Source organism: Cervus elaphus, chromosome 9 (genome assembly GCF_910594005.1).
Source record: "Cervus elaphus chromosome 9, mCerEla1.1, whole genome shotgun sequence".
NCBI lineage: Eukaryota > Metazoa > Chordata > Mammalia > Artiodactyla > Cervidae > Cervus > Cervus elaphus.
This window is the reverse complement of record NC_057823.1, coordinates 4,998,633-5,023,761: the sequence shown is the minus strand read 5'-3', so window position 1 is coordinate 5,023,761 and position 25,129 is coordinate 4,998,633. Positions and strand designations below refer to the sequence as shown.

At 42.9% G+C, this 25,129-nt stretch overlaps 1 protein-coding gene across 5 annotated transcripts in view; it reads right to left on the bottom strand.

Moving 5' to 3' along the window:
• RASGEF1C (RasGEF domain family member 1C) overlaps window positions 1–25,129 on the bottom strand; it is a 94,254-nt gene that overhangs the window by 36,870 nt on the left and 32,255 nt on the right. For all 5 annotated transcript variants that reach the window (XR_006342560.1, XM_043910677.1, XM_043910674.1 and 2 more), the window contains one exon: window positions 103–285. Coding sequence is in view for 4 of the 5 variants with exons in the window: in XM_043910674.1 (XP_043766609.1) it covers window positions 103–285 (183 nt within the window). In the remaining variant the exon portion in view is untranslated. The remainder of the gene's footprint in view (window positions 1–102; window positions 286–25,129) is intronic.

The window sequence follows — 25,129 nt, the reverse complement described above, 5'->3', positions numbered from 1 at the left end:
GGCACCCCCAGGCCCAGCCAGCCCCAGCTCTGCCGTCTCCCCCGGCACGGTGGGACAGAGCCCACTTTGCTACCCCTCCTCCCCACTGGGTGGATCACCCACCTCAGGGTAGTAGTCGGCGGTGGGCACCAGGTGCTCGATCAGGGTGTCCAGGGAGGCTGAGGACAGAGCTCCATCCAGGAGGGGCTGCCCAGCCTGCTCGCCGTCCGTGGGCTCGCTGGGGGGTGGGCCGAGGCTGCCCGGGGTGACCATGTCGGACGCGCTGAGTGTCCGGGGCATGCCCACCTGCAATGGCAAGGTGGCGGTTGGATCCGCTGGTCCGCCAGGATCCCTGGCTGGGCAGGCCCTGCCTCCCACGGGCACTTCTGCGCCCACTCGAGCCCAGTGATCACTTCTTGGGAGGTCTGCCAGGGACGGCAGCCCCCCAAGCCGCTGCATCCCCCAGGAGCCATCTCTGCTTCATTATCAGTCCTAGCCGTTTAGGGATTGACTGCTTCCAGTGTCGAGTCTTACAGTGAAGGTTGTTTTTGACCAGGCTTAGACCATCAGCATATTTGCCGTGCTGTTGGCCACAAGAATGAATCAGAGGCGGACCTGATCCTAACTAGAGGGTTCAGATGCAATCCTAGAACTTGTGTACACGCTTGAAAGCTCTTTCCCCTAGGTCCCTGAGCTGATGCAATGGCACTGTTGGACCATCTTGTCCCTCAAGGAGCCAGGAAAGCACGTTCTTGAGTTCAGTGGCCACGGCCTGGATCCTGCTGTGCCCGAAGCTGCTCTGTGGACTGCTCCGTAACCTGAGTGTGTTTGAGCTTCTCAGGTGCAGCCTCCACAGCTTGGCCTTCCGGGCTCTTTGCGATGAGAGCCCAGTGACCTGTGCAGCTGTCCCCCCCTGCAGGAAGGCTTTCCCATCATCTTCAATCCTCCGTTCCCTCTGGACATGGCTGAAAGCTTCCCTGCAGCGACCCCGTCAAGGCTGGGCCTGACTTCTGGTGGACATCAGAAGCCTCTCCTTGTCAGCACTGCGGAGTGCTTGGGGTGCAGCCAGCACTGGTGCAAAGTCTCCAGCCAGACCTCCTTCAGGTGGGGGCAGAACAGGCACTGGAAAGGTGAAATCAAGCTGATTTCAGGCACTTCTGATCCAGTACTAAGTCAAGGGCCTGGCCTGCAGCAGGGGCCCATCCATGAGAGTGCAGTGGACAGGGCTTCCTCTCTCGGGCTCTACATATATCCCTGTTGAGCAGTCTTCCTGAATGAAGCCTTTGGGGGCAGATGTGGGAACAAGTCCTGGCCAAGCCTGTGACTGATTAACCGTCCCCCATGTGACATTCAAGTTGCCCCCACAGTCTTAACTGTGGAGTCCTGCAGGCTCACTCCAGGGGCCTTCCAGGGATTCATCTCCCCATCACCCTGCTCGCCTTAGCCTGGATACCCCCACGGCAGACCTGGCCCCAGCCTGTTTCTGACTTCTGTCCTCTGGGTGACCTGGCCCTGAAAGCAGAGTCAGAAGGACTTGGAGAGTCCAAGCTGAGGTTGGGTGCCCGAAGGAGCCCCACAGAGGGCTGTCCTGAGGGCATACAAATAGGGGTACAGGGGCTGGGGGTGTGGGAACCAGTGGAGACAGCAGCCTGGGCAGTCCCAGCTTGATTTCACCTTTCCAGCAAAGCGGTGGGTGTTCAGTTTTCAGCTGATGAGACTAAACATTTCACAAAATTGTCTCCTGTCCCTCAGTGGGCAAGCAGCTGCACATGTGGATACATGGGGACTGCCAGTGCTCAGTGGGGTATGCTGGTCAGCTCTGGGGTGGGTGCCGCCTCTGCCCCTCATGCAAAGCCCGAAACTGGAGCCCAGTTCCACTACATATTAATAGAACCCTTTTGAGGCAAGCAAGATTTGCTTTCTCCTGCCAGACACCTGGGAGCTTCTCCCTGTAACCTGTTGCAAATTCTGATTAGAAACGACATCTCTGGCTCCTGGGTGGCCAGTCTACAAGACCCATTCTGCTGGTCCCACCCCCAGCACTGGTCATTGGCATAAAAAGGCCTCCATAAATGGAACTCTGAAGAACCCACGGAAGAAATGTGTGCAGCTGGTTAGTGCAGCGAGTCCAGGGGACAGGAGAAGAGATGCTCTCTCAAGCATCCTTTCCTGAGTGGGCACTGGGTCTGGCCTGACCAAGGGGACAGAGGGAGAGGACACCCCTAGAAAGTGACCCTGAAAAGTGCCTTTGTGCCCTGAGAACAGGAAGAGAATCTCTCCTCTTCCATTTATGGAGAGGAACCTACACAAAGCACTCAGCACAGTACCTGGCATGGAGAAGAAAGGACCAGCAAGGTCAGTCCTCCCCGTGGGCACTCACCACCTGCAGGGGCCTAGAACACAATGTGAGTAATCATTCCAAATGCTAGTGGAGATCTGTGCCGGAAAGCCTTGTCAACAGTACTCCTGAGCTTCACCAGGCTGTCCAAGCTGGCTGTGGCCTACCGCCCTCTACCCTGCTCATCCAGCTTTGTGGCTGGTTGCTCCTGAAACCAGCTATCAATAGCTGCTGGGGATTATCCTTGTGGCAGGTCACAACTTCAAATCAGAGTCACATCTGCCTTGCTTTCCTGTGTAGTAGACATTTACACGTTTACATATTTGACTTCCAATCTTTCTTCCCTCTCTTCCATTATATCTTTTTCAAAAATTGTTAAGCATATAGTTATTTTTTTTGCTTAATGTAAAATTTACCATTTTAACTATTTTTTTTTTGCTTTTTAAAACAATTTTCCTAAAATATAATTCACATACCATAGAGTTCACTCACTCAGTGAACAATTCAGTGTTTTTAATATATTCACACAGTTGTCCAACCATCACCACAAGCTAATTTTAGAATACTTTTGTCACTCTCAGAAAAGAAACCCTCATCCCCTTAGCAGTTACTAGGCAATCAGCCACAAGCAGGTGGTCATCAAACAGCCACTAATCTACTTCCTTTTTCTCTACAATGTAGTAATCAAAAAACGCTCCAGGAAAAGTCTGGGTCCAGTAGAGTCACTGGAGTGCATGGGTGCTAAGTCGCTTCAGTCACGTCTGACTCTTTGCAACCCCAACTGCAGCCCGCCAGACTCCTCTGTCCATGGGATTCTCCAGGCAAGAACACTGGAGTGGGTTGCCATTACCTTCTCCAATGCATGAGAATGAAAAGGGAAAGTGAAGTCGCTCAGGTCGTGTCCGACTCCTAGCGACCCCATGGACTGCAGCCCACCAGGCTTCTCCGTCCATGGGATTTTCTAGGCAAGAGAACTGGAGTGGGTTGCCATTGCCTTCTCCTCCAATTTCTCTACATCCATGCTAATATCAATTTTTTAAATTTTTGATGTGCACATTTTCTTTATATGTGATGTGATCCACCATTAGGATATGAAATGCCATCTTATCATGGTTTTGATGTTTATTTCCCTAATGATCAAAGATGTTGAACTCCTTTTCATGTGCCTATTGGCCATTCATATACATCTTCCTCGGAGAAATGTCCAAATTCTTGGCTAATTTTTGTGTTTAGCTTTTTGTTGTTGTTGTTCACTTTGAAGAGTTCTTTATATATTTCAGATATTAATACCTCATTAGTTTTGTGTTTTACAAATATTTTCCTCTATTATGTGGGTTGCCTTTTTACCCTGACGACAGTGTTCTTTGATGCACCACAGTTTTTCATTTGGGTGAAGTCCAATTCATCTATTTTTCTCTTTTGTTGCCTGTGCCTTTGATGTCATGTATAAGAAATGATTGCCAAATGCAAGGTCATGAAGTTTTTCCCGAGTGTTTTCTTCTAAGAGTTCTATAGTTTCAGCTCTTATGTTTAGGTCTTTTATTCATTTTGCATTAATTTTTGTACATGGTGTTGGAAAAGGGTCCAACTTTATTATTTGACATGTGGATATCCAATTTTCCCAGCATCATTTGGGAAAGGATTGTTCTTTGCCCATTGAATGGTCTTGACATTCTTGTCAAAAACAATTTGACTATACACTCTCATTTATTTCTGGGCTATCTATTCTATTCCATTGGTTTATGTGTTTGTCTTTACAGCAAAACCATACTGTTTTGATTACTCTAGTAAATTTTGAAATCAGAAGGTACAACTCCTACAGCTTTGTTTTTCTATTTCAAGATTGTTTTGGCTATTCAGGGTTCTTTAAGATGCCAAATAAATTTTAGATAGTTTTCTATTTCTGCAAAAAACACAATTGTAATTTTGATACAGGTTGCATTAAATCTGCAGATTGCTTTGGATAGTGTTAACATCTTAACACAGAGAAGGCATTGCAACCCACTCCAGTACTCTTGCCTGGAAAATCCCACGGATGGAGGAGCCTGGTAGGCTGCAGTCCATGGGGTCACTAAGAGTCAGACACGACCAAGCGTCTTCACTTTCACTTTTCACTTTCATGCACTGGAGAAGGAAATGGCAACCCACTCCAGTATTCTTGCCTGGAGAATCCCAGGGACGGGGGAGCCTCGTGGGCTGCTGTCTATGGGGTCGCAAAGAGTCGGACACAACTGAAGCGACTTAACAGCAGCAGCAGCGGCAACATCTTAATAACATTAAGTCTTCCAATCCATGACACAGGTTGTCTCCATTTGTTGGTATCATTTCTTTTAATAAAGTTCTGTGGTTTCAGGGTATAAGTGTTTTGCCTCCTGGGCTAAACTGATTTGATTTCTAAATGTAAGTTTCTGAGCTTATTCTTTTTGATGCTATTGTAAATGGAGCTTTTCTCCTATTTTCCTTTTTGGATTGTTCATTGTTAGTGTATAGATACACAACTAATTCTCTGGGGTTGATTTTGTATCCTATTACTTTGCTGAATTTGTTAATTAGTTCTAACAGGTTTTTTTTTTTGTTTGTTTGTTTTTCTTTTGGTGTGCTATCTTTAGGGTTTTCCACATATAAGGCCATTCATTTGCAAACAGCTAATTTTACTTCTTTCTTTCTAATTTAGCTGCATGTTATTTCTTTTTCTTGCTCTGGCTAGAAATTCTTGCACTATGTTGAATAGAGTTAAAGCTATGCTGAATACAATTAAAGCTATGGTTTTTCCAGTAGTCATGTATGGATGTGAGAGTTGGACCATAAAGAAGGTTGAGCACCAAAGAAGTCTTGCTTTCGAACTGTGGTGCTGGAGAAGGCTCTTGAGAGTTCCTTGGACTGCAAGGAGATCAAACCAGTCAATCCTAAAGGAAATCAACCCTGAATATTCACTGGAAGGACTGATGCTGAAGCTGAAGCTCCAATACTTTGGCCACCTGATGTAAAGAACTGGCTCACTGGAAAAAACCCTGATCCTGGGAAAGATTGAGGACAGGAGGAGAAGGGAAAAACAGAGGATGAGATGGTTGGATGACTTCATCATCTCAATGGCCATGAGGTTCAGCACACTCCTGGAGGTAGTGAAGGACAGAGAAGCCTGGTGTTCTTCAGTCCATGGGGTCCTGAAGAGCTGGACATGATTTTGCCACTGAACACCAACAACATGTTGAAAAGAATTGGCAAAAATTGGTATCCTTGTCTTGTTCCTGATCAGTGAGTATAATGTTACTGTGGGTTTTTCATGAATGGCTTTTATTATGTAGAGGTACTTTCCTTCTATTCCTAGTTTGTTGAGTGTTTTTATCATTAAAAGATACTGGATTTTGTAAAATTATTTTTCTGCATCAATCAAAATGATTTTTTTCCTTCTTCCTCTTAATGCATTACATTAATTGATTTTAACATGTTGAGTCATCTTTAATTCTAAGAATAAATCCCACTGGGTCCATCTAATATGCTGCTGAATTCAATTTGCTAGTATGTTGTAGAGGATTTTTGCATCAATGTTCATGAGAAGTATTGGTCTAAAGTTTTCTTTTTTTGCAGTGTCTTTGTCTTGCTTTCACATCAGAAAAATGCTGCTCTCATAGAATGAGAAAGTGTACTCTCTTCTTTTTAAGAAAAGTTTGAGGAGGATTGGTGTTAATTCTTCTTTAAATGTTTGGTAGAAGTAATCAGTGAAGCCATCAGCTCCAGGGCTTTTCTTTGTCAGAAGGATTTTGATTACTGATTCAATCTCCTTATTAATTATAGGTTTATTTAGATTTTCTTTGTGATTCAATCTTGGTAGGTTTTTTGTTTCTAGGAATTTGTACATTTCATTGAGGTTATCCATTTTGTTTTCATACAATTGTTTACAGTACTTCCTAACACACCTTTTTTATTTCTGTAGAATTGAAAGTAATGTCCCCACTTTCACTTCTAACTAATAATTGAGTAATTTCCTTTTTTATTGTCAATCTAGTTAAATGCTTGCCATTTCTGTTAATCTTTTTGAAGAGACAACCTTCGGTTTCATTGATTTTTCTGTAATTGTTTTCTATTCCATATTTTATTTATTTAGTCTCTGATCTTCATAAACTCCTTCATTCTGCTAGATTTGGGTTTCGATTGCTCTTCTTTTTCTAGTTTCTGATGGATAGTTGTGCTATATATTGAATTCTTGGTTGGCAATGTGTTTACTGTCAGAACTTGGACTCTATCAACCCACTGCTTTCTGGCCTTCAAGGTTTCTGATGAGAAATCTGCAAATAATCTTATTGAGGGTCTCTTGTAGGTGGCAATTTGCTTCTCTTAATGCTTGCAATATTCCGTTTGTCTTATTTTTCACTATTTGGTTACAATGTATCTCATCGTGTGTCTCTTTGAGTGCATTTTACTTGGAGTTTATTGAACTCCTTGAACACTTATATTCATGTTTTTCATCAAATTTGGGGAGTTTCCAACCATCATTTCTTCATGTAATCTCTATGCTCCTTTATCTCTCTTTCTGGGAGTCTAACATTGTGTATGTTTGCTTACTCGTGTCCCCCAGGCTCCTTCAGCTCTGTTCACTCTTCTTCAGTATTTTTCCTTTATTTCCTTTAGCTCTTAAGACTCAGTAATCTCAGTCATCCTCACTTCAAGTACACTGATTTTTCTATCTGTTCAAATCTGCTTTGGAATGTATCTAGTGAATTTTTTATTTCAGGTACTGTACTTTTCTGCTCCAAAACTTCTTTTGGTTCTTTTTTATGTTTTCCATCTCTTTATTGATATTTCTATTTTGTTTCTGCATAGTTTTCTTAACTGGTCACCTCATCTTTGTCTAATAAGTCTATCATCTGGTCTTTCTCAGGGATGGTTTGTGTTGATTTGTTTGTCCTTTCAATGGTCCATTTCTTTGTATGCCTTATGATTTTTTATTTCTTGTTGAAAACTGGATGTTTGAGTCTTACAATGTAGTAACTGAAATCTGGAAATCAGATTTCCCCAGGGTTTCCTGTTTGTTTTGTTTTTTAATTTCTTCACAGTACCTTTGTGCTGGGATCAGCCTAATGTGTAAAATTAAGATCTAAAATTTTGGATCTTTTTGAACCTGCACTTTTCTACAGGCATGTACAGTAACTTTAAAAATTCTCCCCTACATGTGGCTGCTTTTATTAAGCAACAAATAAAAAGTCCTAATCCTTGAATGTCTGGCTCCCTAAAGGGGTATATTAGAAAAAAGAAGGGAGGGGTAACCAGGCTCTGGCTCTTTATATTCCCTGAAGCCTATTCAGCTAGTGGGGATTGTTTATGTTGGCTTGCTTCTGCATCTGTGCCTCCATGATCAGAAGCAATAAGCATAAAAGTTCAGGTCCCCAATATTTGGAGACCAAGGGCTTTATTGCCCACTCTGGCTCCCATAAACCACGGGCAAACTGCTCGCCACCGGCACAGCTGTCTGCCATGAGGCTGAAGGGTGGAGGACACTGTTAGCATATTCAGACCTGAAACTGACCAAAATTAATTAAGACTCACGGTTTAAGTCTTCCTCTTGGAGTTGCAAGCCTTTAAATAGACTCCAGAGTGTGAAAATAATTACATTAGACAGATTATGTCAGCTTTACTGTCATATAGCTGGGGATGGGATCCTGGTACTTCCTATGCCACTATCTTCCCCTATGTCCCCCCATTATATCTTTAGTTGAGTAATGCTAGTGGGTTTTGTATATGGATTTTTATACCTCATTAATTCTAATAGTCTTGGATTTTCCAGAAACCAACCATGGAAAAAACCCCAACAAAAACAATACTAGTGGGAATAGACATCTATTTCTGCCTTATTGACTATGTCAAAGCCTTTGACTGTGTGGATCACAATAAACTGTGGAAAATTCTGAAAGAGATGGGCATACCGGACCACCTGACCTGCCTCTTGGGAAACCTGTATGCAGGTCAGGAAGCAACAGTTAGAACTGGACATGGAACAACAGACTGGTTCCAAATAGGAAAAGGACTACGTCAGGGCTGTATATTGTCACCCTGCTTATTTAACTTATATGCAGAGTACATCATGAGAAACGCCGGGCTAGAAGTAGCACAAGCTGGAATCCAGATTGCCAAGAGAAATATCAATAACCTCAAATATGCAGATGACACCACCCTTATGGCAGAAAGTGAAGAGGAACTAAAAAGCCTCTTGAAAGCGAAAGAGGAGAGTGAAAAAGTTGGCTTAAAGCTAAACATTCAGAAAACTAAGATCATGGCATCTGCTCCCATCACTTCATGGGAAATAGATGGGGAAACAGTGGAAACAGTGTCAGACTTTATTTTTCTGGGCTCCAAAATCATTGCAGATGGTGACTGCAGCCATGAAATTAAAATATGCTTACTCCTTGGAGGGAAAGTTATGACCAACCTAGACAGCATATTAAAAAGCAGAGACATTACTTTGCCAACAAAGGTCTGTCTAGTCAAGGCTATGGTTTTTCCAGTGGTCATGTATGGATGTGACAGTTGGACTGTGAAGAAAGCTGAGCGCCGAAGAATTGATGCTTTTGAACTGTGGTGTTGGAGAAGACTCTTGAGAGTTCCTTGGACTGCAAGGAGATCCAACCAGTCCATCCTAAAGGAGATCAGTCCTGGGTATTCATTGGAAGGACTGATGTTGAAGCTGAAACTCCAAATCTTTGGCCACCTCATGCGAAGAGTTGACTCATTGGAAAAGACCCTGATGCTGGGAAGGATTGGGGGCAGGAGGAGAAGGGGATGACAGAGGATGGGATGGCTGGATGGCATCACCGACTCGATGGACATGAGTTTGAGTAAACTCCGGGAGTTGGTGATGGACAGGGAGGTCTGACGTGCTGCGATTGATGGGGTCGCAAAGAGTTGGATACAACTGAGTGACTGAACTGAACTGATAGCTGATTCACACTGATGTACAGCAGAAAGCAACACAACATTTTAAAGCAATTCTCCAATTAAAAATAATTTAAAAAGAAAGAAAGAGCTAACCATCTAGATGGCCTCTTCAGGCCCATATTTCAGTTTTACTTCCCTCTGTGCATGGCTATCTGAAGCTCTAAGAAGATGCCTCAATTCCAGGCTTTTCTCACAGGGTCCAGGCAAGAACCACTCCCCAGGTTGGGCATCTGGAGCCTCTGCTGGCCCACGGTGTGACTGAGTGAGTCAAGGGGGCTTCTTTGGGATTGGGACTGACTGGGAAGGAACAGGGAAAGTCTGTGCCCTAGGGGAAGGGAAGCTAAACTTGGGGCTGTTTCAAGGGTCCTGGATCAAGTACTTGCTCAACCTGATCCAGACAGGTTCTGACTCTCAGGGGTTTCATTTCAAGAAGAACCAGATTCTACATCAGGCTTTATGTGTCTTTTGTTCTCACATGTCATTTAGTCCTTAAAATGACCATACGGGACTCATCGTCCACTTCCATAGATGAGCAAATCTGGGCCCTACAAGGTAAAGTAGAGTGGACAAGGTTACCAGCTAGTAACTATTACCCAGATTCCAAACTCCAGGCCCAGCTTCTACTCCTGGCCCTGGGAAGGTGATTGGAAAATGCTGAGTGGAAGACAGACACAGCTCAGAGATTTACAGGGGAGCTGTGCTCAGAGGCTGAGAGCTTAAGGATGGCAACCTGATTACTGGAATCTCAGCATGGCCTAGCCTCCAGCAGGCAGGAAACCCCAAGCGGCCCCTAAAGGACTCAGCTCAAGAAGAAGTTGCAACATATGGCCAAGCCCTTCCCCCCAGACTCACTGGAACCTCAGAGGAGGTAAGGGTCCAACTGAGGTAAGGGCCTGGACTATGCCATCTCATGCTTGGCTGCTCTGAGCTGCGGCAGCATCTGTCCAAGGCCCAACAAACTCTGTGGTCCTCCTTCCCTCCTTCCCTAAGCAAAGCCTGGAGCTGGGATACTCATCTCTCTTCAGTTTGGGTCTCATGAAGGGCTCCTCCCTGTTCCCTGCTGTTTGAAGGGAACACCGTGAGGGTGCTAGAGTCTCCCCCAGACCTGAGCCCAGAGGTTGCACTTACCCAGCATGGGAATGCACCTGGCCTTACCTTTGGGAGGCCAGCCAACAGAGTTGACTGTGAGGAGAGGACTGGGGTGGGTTGCTTTTGTGTTCCATATGGCCCTCAGCTCTTGCTGACAGAGCCTGCTGCTTCCGTATCTTGGGAAGCTAGGGTTTCTGAAATCCCAGGGCTCAGCTTGCAGGCAATCTGTGGAGTGCAGCTTGACAGCAGCAATACTTACCAGAGGTCAGTAAGTAAAAACAGAGCCTTTCGAAAAGGGGAAGCTGGTCTCTCTCTTGCTCCATAATCCTTCCGGTCAGTTCCTTACTCTTGGTCTATAACCTTGACACTGTTTCCTGAGGACATACTTCTAGAAGGGACCTCACTGGGCTGAAAGACACCAGTCTTTATTAGGGAATCAAACTACACTGGCCAGTTGCTCCCCCAAACTACAATGAAGTGGTTTTGTTTTACCCTTCTAACCGCCATGTTTTCTTACTTTCAGGAACTATTTATCCCCACTGGCTAGAACCTGGTTAGGGAGGGGTGGGACTAGTAGGGGTAAACTGGGTGCTGGTGAATGAAAGCGAACAGAATTGACAGAGCAGCCCACTCTCACTGCTCAAACTTCTGCTGCATGTCCAGTGCCTGACTGACACCTCAGTCTTGCCAGGCACCCAACTGTGGAGAGCCCTGTCTCCCAAGGCTTGGTCATGGCCTTACTCGCAAGTTCCCCAGAAAGGGTCTTGTCACCTCAGGAAGTCAGACCATGACCCAAGACTCCTCCACTCACCTCCTCCGGTAGGCCCTTCATCCCATCCCTGAGCAAGGGACCCACCCAGGTTATCCAACCAGAGTAAATATGGGACCATGCTTGGAGACAACCACAGAGATGTTCTCTTGATACTCTTTCCTCTTAAACACAAAAGATTCTTTAAATGCATCTACAATTTAAATAAGAATTACTTTTATGATTATTGTAACAATAAGAATGAACATCTGTGGACTGCTAGCCAGGCTAAGAAAAAGACAATTACCAGTACCATTAAATCCCTATGCACTTTCCCTAATAAATCAGGTGACTTCCTAACCTTTAGGCAAAAACCATCCTGGTTTTTGTGTTAATTGTTCCCTTGCTTTTCTTTATAGCATCTTGTGCATCTACCCCAAGCAACATACTTCTTAGTCTTAAAATCGGAGGGATAGCACACACCTGCCATGCAAGGAAACAGCAGCACTGCCCTCACTGGGCAGAGGCTACCAGAGGAGGTGAGTGGAGGAGTCTTGGGTCATGGTCTGACTTGGGTCATGGTCCAAATTCCACTATCCTGGAACAGTTTTCACCATCCTCCAAAGGATTCCCTTATCATTTCTCTTGTGTTGGGTCTCCTGCTTTCTGTAGCTCATGTCTTCTTTTCTGGTTTACTTCCTCATTTTGATGGAGCTCATCCTCCAGTAGCTTCTTGAGAAAGAGTGCTTAGGAAACAAATCTGAATTGTAGGACACCCAACTGGTGTCAGAAATGTTGTGAGTGTGAGAGTAAAGGAGAAATGCATACTGGATCTCAGATCACAGCATACAGACCTCCTTTGGAGGCCTTAGACATTTCATCACCAGGGTTATTTTCTCACAGTCTTTGATACCTACCAAAATTCTCATGTCTGTTTGTTTACTTACTTCTTCTCTGTTTCCCTACAAGATCAAGAACCCTGGAACAATCTTTCATGTCCACTGCAGCATCCCCAGTGCCTGAACTGTGCTTAGGCACATGGTTGTTGCTGTTCAGTCACGAAGTCATGTCTGACTCTTTGCGACCCCATGGATGGCAGCATGCCAGGCTTCCCTATCCTTCACTATCTCCAGGAGTTTGCTCAAACTCACATCCATTGAGTCAGTGATGCCATCCAACCATCTCATCCTCTGTCTCCTCCTTCTCCTCCTGTCTTCAATCTTTCCCAGCATCAGGGTCCTTTTCAATGACTCAACTCTTCACATCAGGTGGCCAAAGTATTGGAGCTTCAGCTTCAACATCAGTCCTTCCAATGAATATTCAGGGTTGATTTCCTTTAGGATTGATTGCTTTGATCTCCTTGCAGTCCAAGCGACTTGCAAGAGTCTTCTCCAGCACCACAGTTTGAAAATATGACTTCTTTGGCACTCAACCTTCTTTATGGTCCAACTCTGACATCCATACATGACTAATGGAAAAACCATAGCTGTGACTATACCCCCAAACACATCTAAAATGAAGCAATGAGTAAGTGGATGGATGACTATTAGATCCTGGTCCTATTTTGGCCACTGATCTATGGTATAGCCTGGGACAGAATGCTTCCCTTCTCTGGGCCTCATTTTCTCACTGAATTGGTGGGACTGGAGTGGGAAGGTACCTGACCTGTCTAGCTGTGGTCTGCCTAGGGGCACGAGGACTGCCCAATGTCAACAGCAACCTGGCTTCCTGCCCACAGCTCCTGCCTTCTTTCTGAAAATCAGGATGTTTGTGCGCCTCTAGATTCCTCCATCTTTCTGGGCCACAGAGGTCCCATGTAGAGGCTGGGAATTTACCTCTGAGTCTCAAAGTGCCAGGTGAGAATACAGGTGGACCAGGAGGTGGAGAAGTTGAGGCCCAGAGAGGGAACACTTGCACTACAGGTCCAAGCTCTGGTTCCCTACTTGGAGGATTCCCAGTCCTCAGTAGTGGAAGGGGGGAGCACAGACCACAAGCCACCATGCCTGGCAGACTGAGGTGGGAGTCTCAGATTCTTCTCAGAGCCAAAAACAGAACTATCTTCCTGACTTAGATCTCCTCTGTGTCACCATGAGCAACTCAAAGCCAAACAGCATTTCATTAGTAACATTTGGTAATCAGCAGAGGTTCTTTACATGCATGCATTATGATAGATTGTTGTTTTTTTTACTACTCATATTTTGGTGTTTTAAACTATTCAAGTTCCTTTGCCTTTTCATATACATTTCAGAATGACCTTGTCTATACCTACAAAAAATCCTGTTGGGATTTTAATTGGAACTGTAGCAAATCTGTAGATTCATTTGGGGAGAACTGATAGCTTTACTCTGTTGAATGTTCCCTGTGGGCACAGTATATGTTTAATGTCATTGCTTTCTACATTTCTATTATTTCCTTCCCTCTGTCTGATTTGGTTCTATCTTGTTCTTCTTTGTCTAGTTTCTTAAGGTGAAAGTTTTAATTATTGACGTAAGGCTTTCTTCCCTTCTAATGTGAGAATTTAATGCTATCAATTTCTTTTTTTTTAGGCATATCCCCCAAATTTTGATATTTTCATTCTCATTCAGTGAAAAGTATTTCCTAATTTCTCTTGAGATTTCCCCTCTTGCCTACAAATTACTTAGAAATGTGTTGTTTAATTTCTAAGTGTTTGGAGACTTTTCTGTTACTGTTCTATATTTGATTTCCAATATAATTCGTTTATGGTCAGAAGACATAATTTGTAGTGCAGTGTGTTTATGTCTGTTAAGATGTGTTTTATGATCCAACATGATATATCTTGGTGAATATTCCATGTGCATCTGAAAAGAATGTGTATTCTGTTGCTGGGTGAAATGTTGTGTAAACATCAATGAGATCCAGCTGCTTGATGGTATTGTTCAGTTCTGTATTCTTGATCATTTCTGTTGACTAGTTCTAATGTTTAGTGAGAGAGAAGCCTTGAGGTCCGTAAGTAAAATGTATTTGCGGATTTGTCTATTTTGCCTTTCAGTTCTTTCAGTTTTGCTTCATGTATTTTAATGTTCTGCTGTTAGAAGCATACACATTTAGGATTGTTATGCACTCTTTTAAACTGACCCTCTTATCATCATGTAATATCCTTCTTTATCTTTGGTAAGTTTCTGAAGTTTACTGTTATTAACATTGCTATTCTAGATTTCTTTTGATTAATATTTTCATGGTATACCATTTACTATTCTTTTTTCTTAAACTTAACTAAGTCAATATACAGTTGACCCTTTAACAATGCAGGGTTTTGGTGGTGTTGACCCTCCATGCAGTCAAAAATCCACGTTTAACTTTATAGTCAGCACTGCATATCTGTAGTTCTGAATATGCAGTTCTGCACTTATGGATTCAAACCACCATTGATTGTATAGCACTGCAGTATGTATGTACTGAAAAATCATCCACAAATAAGTGGCCCCGCACAGCTCAAATCTGTGTTGTTCAAGGATCAACTGTATTTGAAATAAGTTACTTAGGGAGCAAATTTGGAAAGCTCAGCAGTGGTCATGGGACTGGAAAAGGTCAGTTTCATTCCAATCCCAAAGAAAGGCAATGCCAAAGAATGTTCAAATTACTACACAATTGCACTTATCTCACATGCTAGCAAACTAATGCTCAAAGTTCTCCAAGCCAGGCTTCAATAGTACATAAACCGTGAACTTCCAGATGTTCAAGCTGGATTTAGAAAAGGCAGAGGAACCAGAGATCAAATTGCCAATATTCGTCGGATCATTGAAAAGGTGAGAGAGCTCCATAAAAACATCTACTTCTGCTTTATTGACTGTGCCAAAGCCTTTGACCATGTGGATCACAACAAACTGGAAAATTATTCAAGAGATGGGAATACCAGACTACCTGACCTGCCTCCTGAGAAATCTGTATGCAGGGTAAGAAGCAACAGTTAGAACTGGACGTGGAATAACAGACTGGTTCCAAATCGGGAAAGGAGTACATTAAGGCTGTATATTGTCACCCTGCTTATTTAATTTATATACAGAGTACATCATGAGAAACGCTGGGCTGGATGAAGCACAAGCTGGATCAAGATTGCTGGGAGAAATATCAATAACCTCAGATGCGCAGATGATACCACCCTTATGGGAGACAGCGAAGAAGAACTAAAGAGCCTCTTGATGAAAGTGAAAGAGGAGAGTGAAGTTGGCTTAAAGCTCAACATTCAGAAAACTAAGATCATGGCATCCAGTCCCATCACTTCATGGCAAACAGATGGGGAAACAGTGGAAACAGTGACAGACTTTATTTTCTTGGGCTCCAAAATCATTGCAGATGGTGACTGCAGCCATGAAATTAAAAGATGCTTGCTCCTTGGAAGAAAAGTTATGACCAATCTAGACAGCATATTAAAAAGAAGAGACATTACTTTGTGTCAAAGCTAGTTAAAGCTATGGTTTTTCCAGTAGTCATGTATCAATGTGAGAGTTGGACTATAAAGAAAGCTGAGTGCTGAAGAATTGATGCTTTTGAGCTGTGGTGTTAGAGAAGACTCTTGAGAGTCCCTTGGACAGCAAGGAGATCCAACCAGTCCATCCTAAAGGAGATCAGTCCTGAATATTCATTGGAAGGACTGATGTTGAAGCTGAAACTCCAATTCTTTGGCCACCTGATGCGAAGAACTGACTTATTTGAAAAGATCCTGATGCTGGGAAAGATTGAAGGTGGGAGAAGAAGGGGACAACAGAGGATGAGATGGTTGGATGGCATCACTGACTCAATGGACATGAGTTTGAGTAAACTCTGGGAGTTGGTGATGGACAGGGAAGCCTGGTGTGCTGTAGTCCATGGGGTCGCAAAGAGTTGGACACAACTGAGTGACTGAACTGAACTTAGGGTGCATAAAATTGGATCATTAAAAAAATCCATTCTGACAATTTCTATCTGTTAATTGGTATGCTTAGACTGTTTACAATTAATGTATTAATTGATGTGTTTGGATAAGGGCTAACATTTTATATTTTTTAAAACATGCTTTATTTTCAGAGTAGTTTTAGGTTTACAGAAACCATTTTTTTCTATGTGTTGCCTCCATTTTAACTCTATTTCCCCTTTTCTGCCTTTTTGGAATTATTTGAACATTTTAAAATATTCTATTTTAATTTATCTGTTTGGCTTTTTACTGTATCTCTTTGTATAGTTTTTCAAAGGTTGTGCTAGGGATCACAATACACAAGCATACCTTGGAGATATTGTGGGTTTGGTTACAGACCACCAAAATAAAGCAAATATTGCAGTAAACTGAGTCACATGAAATTTTTTGATTCCCTAGTACATATACAATGGAGAAGGCAATGGCACCCCACTCCAGTACTCTTGCCGGGAAAATCCCATGGACGGAGGAGCCTGGTAGGCTACAGTCCATCGGGTCGCTGAGAGTCGGACACGATTGAGCGACTTCACTTTCACTTTTCACTTTCATGCATTGGAGAAGGAAATGGCAACCCACTCCAGTGTTCTTGCCTGGAGAATCCCAGGGAGAGCAGAGCCTGGTGGGCAGCCGTCTATGGGGTTGCACAGAGTCGGACACGACTGAAGCGACTTAGCAGCAGCAGCAGCAGTACATACAGAAGCTATGTATACACTAGAGTCCCTTAAGTGTCCAATAGCATTATGTCAAAAAATGTACATACCTAATTTTAAAAAGACTTCATTATTAAAATATGCTAGCCATTATCTAAGCCTTCAGTGAGTCATAATTTTTTTTGCTGGTTGAAGGTCTTATCTCAGTGTTGATGGCTGCTAAATTATTAGGGTGATGATTGCTCTAGGTTGAGGTGGCTGCAGCAGTTCTTAAAATAAGATAACAATGAAGTTTGCCACATTGACTGACTCTTCTTTTCATGAATAATTTCTCTGTAGCATGCAATTCTGTTCAATGGTATTTTACCCACAGTAGAATTTCTTTCAAAATTGGAGTTGATTTATCAAATAAATTTATGATAACATTACAAATTATTCATCGTCATTTCAACAATTGTCACAACATCTTCACCAGAAGTAGATTACATCTCAAGAAATCACCTTCCTTGCTCATCCATAAGAAGCAACTCCTCCTTCATTAAAATTTTATCATGAGATTGTAGCAATTCAGTCACATCTTCAGGCTTCACTTCTAATTCTAGTTCTCTTGCTGTTTCCACCACATCTGCAGTTACTTCCTCCACTGAAGTCCTGAATTCCTCAAAGTTATCCATGAGGATTGGAAACAACTTTTCCCAAACTCCTGTCAATGTTAATATTTTGACCTCTTTCCATGAATCACAGAAGTTCTTAATGATATTTAGAATGGTGAATCCTTTCCAGAAGGTTTTCAATTTACTTTGTCCAGATCTATCAGAGGAAACACTACTGATGGTGGTGATAGCCTTACAAAAGGGGCTTCCCAGGTGGTATAGTGGTAAAGAATCCACCCGCCAATACAGGAGATACACGAGACAAGGGTTTGATCCCTGGGTCAGGAAGATCCATGGAGGAAAAAATGGCTACCCACTCCAGTATTCTTGCCTGGAAATTTTCATGAACAGAGGAGCCTGGCAGGCTATAGTCCATGGGTCACAAAGAGTCAGACACAACTGAGTGACTGAGCATACACACATAGTCTTACAAAATGTGTTTCTTAAAGTGTAAGACTTGAAAGTTGAAATTACTCCTTGGTTCATGGTTGCAGAATAAATATTGTGTTAGGAGGCATGAAAACAACATCAATCTTATTGTACATCTCCATCAGAGCTTCTGGGTGGCCAAGGGCATTGTCAGTGAGCAGTAATATTTTCAAAGGAATCTTTTTTCCTAAGCAGTAGGTCTCAACAATGGGCTTAAAATATTCAGTAATCCATGATGTAAACAGATGTGCTGTCATCCAGGTTTTGTCGTTTCAGAGATACAACACACACAGAGTAGATTTAGCATAGTTCTTAAGGGCCCTAGGATTTGGGGGAGGGGTAAATGAGCATTTGGCAGAATAGAAGGATGTGTGCTCATCTTCTCCTGTGAAAATACCAAAATCACAACTAGCTGTTGAAAAATCATCAACAGGAGAATGCTGGAACCCACCAAAAAAAATATACCCTATGTCCAAAGGTAAAGGAGAAGTTGCAACAAGATGGTAGCAGGGGTGCAACTGCATTTAAAATCAAACCTCATACCTGCCAGAGACACTCAGAGGGCGCAAACCAAACCTTGTGTCACCAGGACCCAGGGAAAGGAAGCAGTGACCCCCACAAGAGACTGAGCCTTTGAGTGTCTCCTGCAGAGGCACCGGTCAGCCGTGGCCTGGCTGCAGCAGACCTGGGAGGCGTAGTGTATGGCGTAAATCCTCTTGGAGGAGGTCGCCATTAGCCCCAGTGTAAAGCCACTGAGCAGACGACCCACAGACCGGAGAACAATTATCCCAAAGAAGTTCTTGCACTGTTGCGAAAGTTCTGATTTCCCAACCTGGGGCTCCGGCAAAGGGACTGAGAGCCCACAGCGAATCTGACTCTGAGGGCCAGTGGGGTTCGCACACACAGCTTCCGCAGGGCTGGGGAAACAGAGACTCGAAACGAAACCTGTGCGCCAGGACCCAGGAGAAAGGAGCAGTGACCCCCACAAGAGACTGAGCCAGACTTGCCCGTGAGTGTCCAGGAGTCACCGGTGGAGGTGGAGGTTGACAGTGGTCTGCCACAGGGTCAGTGACACTAACTGCCACAGTCCTTTTGGAAGAGGTTGCCATGACCCTACCGTAGTTTGGCCTCAGGACAAACTACAGGGAGGGAACATAACTTCATCCATCAGCAGAAAATTGGGTTAAAGTTTTACTGAGAATGGCCTGTCCACCAAAGCAAGACCCAGTCTTCCCCACAGCCAGTCCCTCCCATCAGGAAGCTTCCACAAGCCTCTTGTCCTCATCCATCAGATGGCAGACAGAATGAAAACCATAACCACAGAAAACTAACCAAATTGATCACATGGATCACAGCCTTGTCTACTTCAGTGAAACTATGATCCATGCAGTGTAGGGCCACCCAGGCTGGACAGGTCATGGTGGAGAGTTCTGACAAAATGAGATCCACTGGAGAAGGGAATGACAAAACACTTCAGCATTCTTGCCTTGAGAATATATGAACAGTATGAGAAGGCAAAAAGATATAACACTGAAAGATGAACTCCCCAGGTTGGTTGGTGCCCAATATGCTATTGGAAAAGAGCAGAGAAATAGCTCCAAAAGGAATGAAGAGGCTGAGCCCAAGTGGTAACAGTGCCCAGTTGTGGATGTGTCTGGTGGTGAAAGTAAAGTCCGATGCTGTAAAGAACAATATTGCATAGGAACATGGAATGTTAGGTCCATGAATCAAGGTAAATTGGAAGTGCTCAAACAGGAGATGGCAAGACTGAACATCGACATTTTAGGAAACAGTGAACTGAAATGAACTGGAATGGGTGAATTTAATTCAGATGACCATTGTATCTACTACTATGGGCAAGAATCCCTTAGAAGAAATGGAATACCCCTCGAAGTCAACAAGAGTCTGAAATGCAGTACTTGCGTGCAATCTCAAAAATGACAGAATGATCTCGGTTCATTTCCAAGGCAAACCATTCGATGTCACAGTAATCCAAATCTATGCCCTGACAACTAATGCCAAAGAAGTTGAAATCAAATGGTTCTATGAAGACATACAAGACCTTCTAGAACTAATACCAAAAAAGATGTTTTTCTCATCACGGGACTAGAATGCAAAAGTCAAGAAACACCTGGAATAACAAGGAAGTTTGGTCTTGGAGTACAAAATGAAGCAGGGCAAAGGCTAACAGAGTTTTGCCAAGAGAACCCACTGGTCATAGCAAACACCCTCTTCCAACAACACAAGAGAAGACTCTACACATGGACATCACCAGATGGTCAACACTGAAATCAGATTGATTATATTCTTTGCAGCCAAAGATGGAGAAGCTCTATACAATCAGCAAAAACAAGACCGGGAGCTGATTGTGGCTCAGAGCATGAACTCCATATTGCAAAATTTAGACTTTAATTGAAGAAAGTAGGGAAAACCACTAGACCATTCAGGTATGACCTAAATCAAATCCCTTACAATTATACAGTGGAAATGAGAAATAGATTCAAGAGATTAGTCTGACAGACAGAGCTCCTTAAGAACTATGGACAGAGGTTCATAACACTGTACAGGAGGCAGTGATCAAAACCATCCCGAGAAAAAGAAATGCAACAAGGCAAAATGGTTGTCTGAGGATAACTGAGAAAAGAAGAGAAGCCAAAGACAAAGGAGAAAAGGAAAGATATACACATCTGAATGCAGAGTTCCAAACAATAGTAAGGAGAGATAAGGAAACCTCCCTCAGTGATCATTGCAAAGAAATAGAGGAAAATAGAACGGGAAAGACTAGAGTTGTCTTCAAGAAAATTAGAGATACCAAGGGAACATTTCATGCAAGGGTGGGCACAATAAAGGACAGAAATGGTGTGGACCTAACAGAAGCAGATGATAATAAGAGGTGGCAAGAATACACAGAGGAACTATACAAAAAGGATCCTAATGACCTGGATAACCACGATGGTGTGATCACTCACCTAGAGCCAGACATCCTGGAATGTGAAGTCAAGTGGGCCTTAGGAAGCATCACTATGAACAAAGCTAGTGGAGGTGATGGATTCCAGCTGAGCTATTTCAAATCCTAAAAGATGATGCTGTGAAAGTGCTGCACTCAATATGTCAGCAAATTTGGAAAACTCAGCAGGGGCCACAGGACTGGAAAAGGTCAGTTTTCATTCCAATCCCCAAAAAGAGCAATCCCAAAGAATGTTTAAACCACCACACAATTGCACTCATTTCACATGCTAGCAAAGTAATGTTAAAAATCCTTCAAGCTAGGCTTCAGCAGTACATGAACCAAGAATTTCCAGACGTTCAAGCTGGATTTAGAAAAGGTAGAGGAACCAGAGATCAAATTGCCAACATCTGCTGGATCAAAGAAAAAGTAAGAGAATTCCAGAAAAACATCTACTTCTGCTTCACTGATTACATAAAAGCCTTTGACCTTGTGGATCACAACAAACTGTGGAAAGTTCTTAAAGAGACTGGAATACCAGGTCAACTTACCTGCCTCCTGAGAAGCCTGTGTGCAGGTCAAAAAGCAACAATTGTAACCAGACATGGAACAATGATCTGGTTCAAAATTGGGAAAGGAGTATGTCAAGGCTATATATTGTCACCCTGCTTATTTAACTTATATGCAGAGTACATCATATGAAATGACAGGCTGAATGAAGCACAAGCTGGAATCAAGATTGCGGGAGAAGTATCAATAACCTCAGATACGCAGATGACACCACCCTTATGGCAGAAAGTAAAGAGGGACTAAAGGGCCTCTTGATGAAAGTGAAATAGGAGAATGAAACAGTTGGCTTAAAACTCAACATTCAGAAAACTAAGATCATGGCATCTGGTCCCATCACTTCACGGCGAATAGATTGGAAACAATGGAAACAGTGACAGCCTTTACTTTCTTGGGCTTCAAAATCACATCTCTCAGCCTTCACGGAACTGAAGTGAGTTATGGTCTTGCTCTGGATTAGGCTTTGGCTTATGGAAATGTTGTGACTGGTTTGATCTTCTATCTAGAACACTAAAATTTCTCCATATTAGCCATAAGGTTATTTCACTTTTGCATCATTTGTGTGTTCACTGGAGTAGCACTTTTCATTTCCTTCAAGAACTTTCCCTTTGCATTAACTACATGGCTAACTTTGGCACAAGAGACCTACCGATCAGCCTATCTTGGATTTTGACATGCCTTCCTCACTAAGTGTAATCATTTCTAGCTTTTGATTTAAAGTGAGAGATGTGTGATTCTTGCTTTTACTTGAAAATTTAGAGGACCTTGTAAGGTTATAATTGATCTACTTTCGATATTGTTGTGTTTCAGGGAATAGGGAGGCTGGAGGAGAGGGGGAGAGTTGGGGAACAGGCTGTTGGTGGAGCAGTCAGGATATATACATTAGGTTTGTTACCTTATGGGTGCTGTCTGTGGTACCTCAAGACAATAGTATCATCAAAGATCATTAATCAGAGACCACCATAACAATTATAGTAATAGTCAAATAGTTTGGAATATTGTTAACAAAATGTAACACAGAGACACAAAGTGAGCAAAGGCTGTTGGATAAACTGCTTGACACAGGTGAGAAATGGAGCATTTCCTGCCATTATCAATAAACAAGAACGTCACAGTCATCAGCGATTCCAGCTCTCCAGGGCAAACAGGAAGAACACCTGTGGAACAATACCTGTGATCTGCACTGAAAAATTGGCCCCAGATAGTTGAGATGCGCATGAAATGACTGATTGCAGTGAGCCTGGACTCTTGCATCTTCCCATACACAGAAAAGTGCTAAATTTATTGAGCTATCTGGTTTCCCTTAATTAACAACAATCTTTTAATGTTCAGATTACCTGCCCCTTGTTGCAAACTTCTATATAGCCTGGCTCCTCCCCCCTCACCTACTGCCTCCTTGGAGCAGTTCTCTCAGGGTGACTTGAGACCTGACATGCTGTCTCCCAGGCTTGAAGTCCTAAAAATTCCCACCAAATAAAACATAACTCTTAACTTTTAGGTTGTGACTATTTTTTTTAAGTCGACACTGAGTTGCCACAAACCTTCAATTAGTAAAAAATGAAACATCTGCAAAGTGCAATAAAATGAAGTATGTTTGTATGTACCTTTCATAGTCTATTTAGAATCAATATTTTTCACCACTTCAAGTGAAATAAACTTAGCCACCATTAGGGTGCTTTACCTGCTCTCCTCTATATTGTAAGAATCTCATGTTACAGGAGAAGGCAATGGCAACCCACTCCAGTACTTTTGCCGGGAAAATCCCAGGGATGGGGGAGCCTGGTGGTGGCCATCTATGGGGTCGCACAGAGTCGGACACTACTGAAGCGACTTAGCAGCAGCAGCATGTGTTACATCTACATACACTGAAAACCTCATCTGACAATGCTATCATCTTTGTTTTCAACCATCGAACACATGTTAAAAATTCAAAGGGAGAATAGTCTGTTGTATTTGTATAGACAGTTATCATTTCTATTACCCTTCCTTCATTCCAGATGTTTTAAGTGTCCTTCTGGCATCATTTCCTTTCTGCCAGGGCAACTTCCTTTAACGATGCAAAAGAGCAGGTCTGTGGGCAACACATTCTTAGTTTTCTTTCACCTGAGTGTTTCTTATAACATCTTCATTCCTGAATGATCTTTTCAATGGCTCTAGAACTGTGGGTTAACAGTTCTTTTCTTTCAGCATGTCAAAAAATGTTGTTTCAACTATTTCTGACCTCTTTGGTTTCTAGTGAGAAAACCACAATCACGTGATGCATTCTTCACTTGTAAGTAAAGCATCATTTCTCCTGGTTGCTCTTAAGATTTTTTCTTTGTGTTTATTTTTCAGTGGTTTGGTTATGATGTATCTGGGCACGAGTTCCTTTATGTTTTACTCTGTTTGGAATACACCTTGTTTTGGGGTTTGTGAATATGTGGATCTAGATCTTTGATTAAACTGAGATGCTTTCAGCCATTGCTTCTTCAAACACTTTTTCAGAATTACACTTTTTCTCCTATCCTATTGGGACTCTCGTGACATAAGTGTTAGACTTCTGCTGTTATTCTAGAGGTGCAAGTTCTGTTAATTTTTCTTTCAATTTCTCTCCATTGTTCAGACTGGATAATTTCTAGTTAATTTCTGGATAATTTCTTCAATATCACTGATCATTTTCTCTCTCATTTCCAATTCTGTTAGATTTGGGTTATTGTTGTTTTTTCAGTTCTAAGATTTCCATTTGGTTCTTTATATCTCTTATTTCTTTGCTGATATACTCTATCATTCTATTTATTTCAGAAGTGTTTGCCCTTACTTGTTGGAGCATTTTTAGAATAGCTGGTTTAAAGTCTTTGGCAGATTAATATGAATTTGCTTGGTTTTATCCTAGCTGCTGCTGCTGCTGCTAAGTCGCTTCACTCATGTCCGACTCTGTGCGACCCCATAGACAGCAGCCCACCAGGCTCCCCCGTCCCTGGGATTCTCCAGGCAAGAACACTGGAGTGGGTTGCCATTTCCTTCTCTAATGCATGAAAGTGAGAAGTGAAAGTGAAGTCGCTCAGTTGTGTCCGACTCTTAGCGACCCCATGGACTGCAGCCTACCAGGCTCCTCCATCCGTGGGATTTTCCAGGCAAGAGTACTGGAGTGGCGTGCCATTGCCTTCTCCGTTTATCCTAGCATTGACATCTATTCACTATCTTTTCCCATGTGAGTTGAGATTTCCTAGTTCTTCACATGTAAAGTAACTTTGGATGGTGTTATAGACATTTTGAATACTATGTTTACAAATTCTTATTCTTTTAAAAATCCTGTGGAGAATATGTATGCTATTGTTTTGGCAGGCAATTGATTCAGAGGGGCTTGTTCCTAAAGCTCTGATGGGGTTGTGGTTTTAATGTTAGTTTTATTTTCAAAGCCATTAAGTTGATGTTCAAATTTATGTGCCATGCAGCAGCTAATCTGAGACATGGACAGCAGTCTATTTTGTGCTTTGGTTTGCTGTTGTTCAGTTTCTAAGTCATGTCCAACTCTTTGTAACCCCATGGACTGCAGCACGCCAGGCTTCCCTATCCTTCACTATCTCCAGGAGTTTGCGCAAACTCATGTCCATCGAGTTGGTGATGCCATCTAACCATTTCATCCTCTGTCTCCCCTTTCTCCTCTTGCCCTCAATCTTTCCCAGCATCAGGATCTTTCCCAGTGAGTCAGTTCTTCGCATCAGGTGGCCAAAGTATTGGAGCTTCAGCTTTAGTGTCAGTTCTTCCAATCAATATGCAGGGCTGATTTCCTTTAGGATTGACTGGTGTGATCTCCTTGCAGTCCAAGGGACTCTCAAGTCTTCTCCAACACCACACTTTGAAAACATCGATTCTTTGGCACTCAGCCTTCTTTAATGTCCAACTCT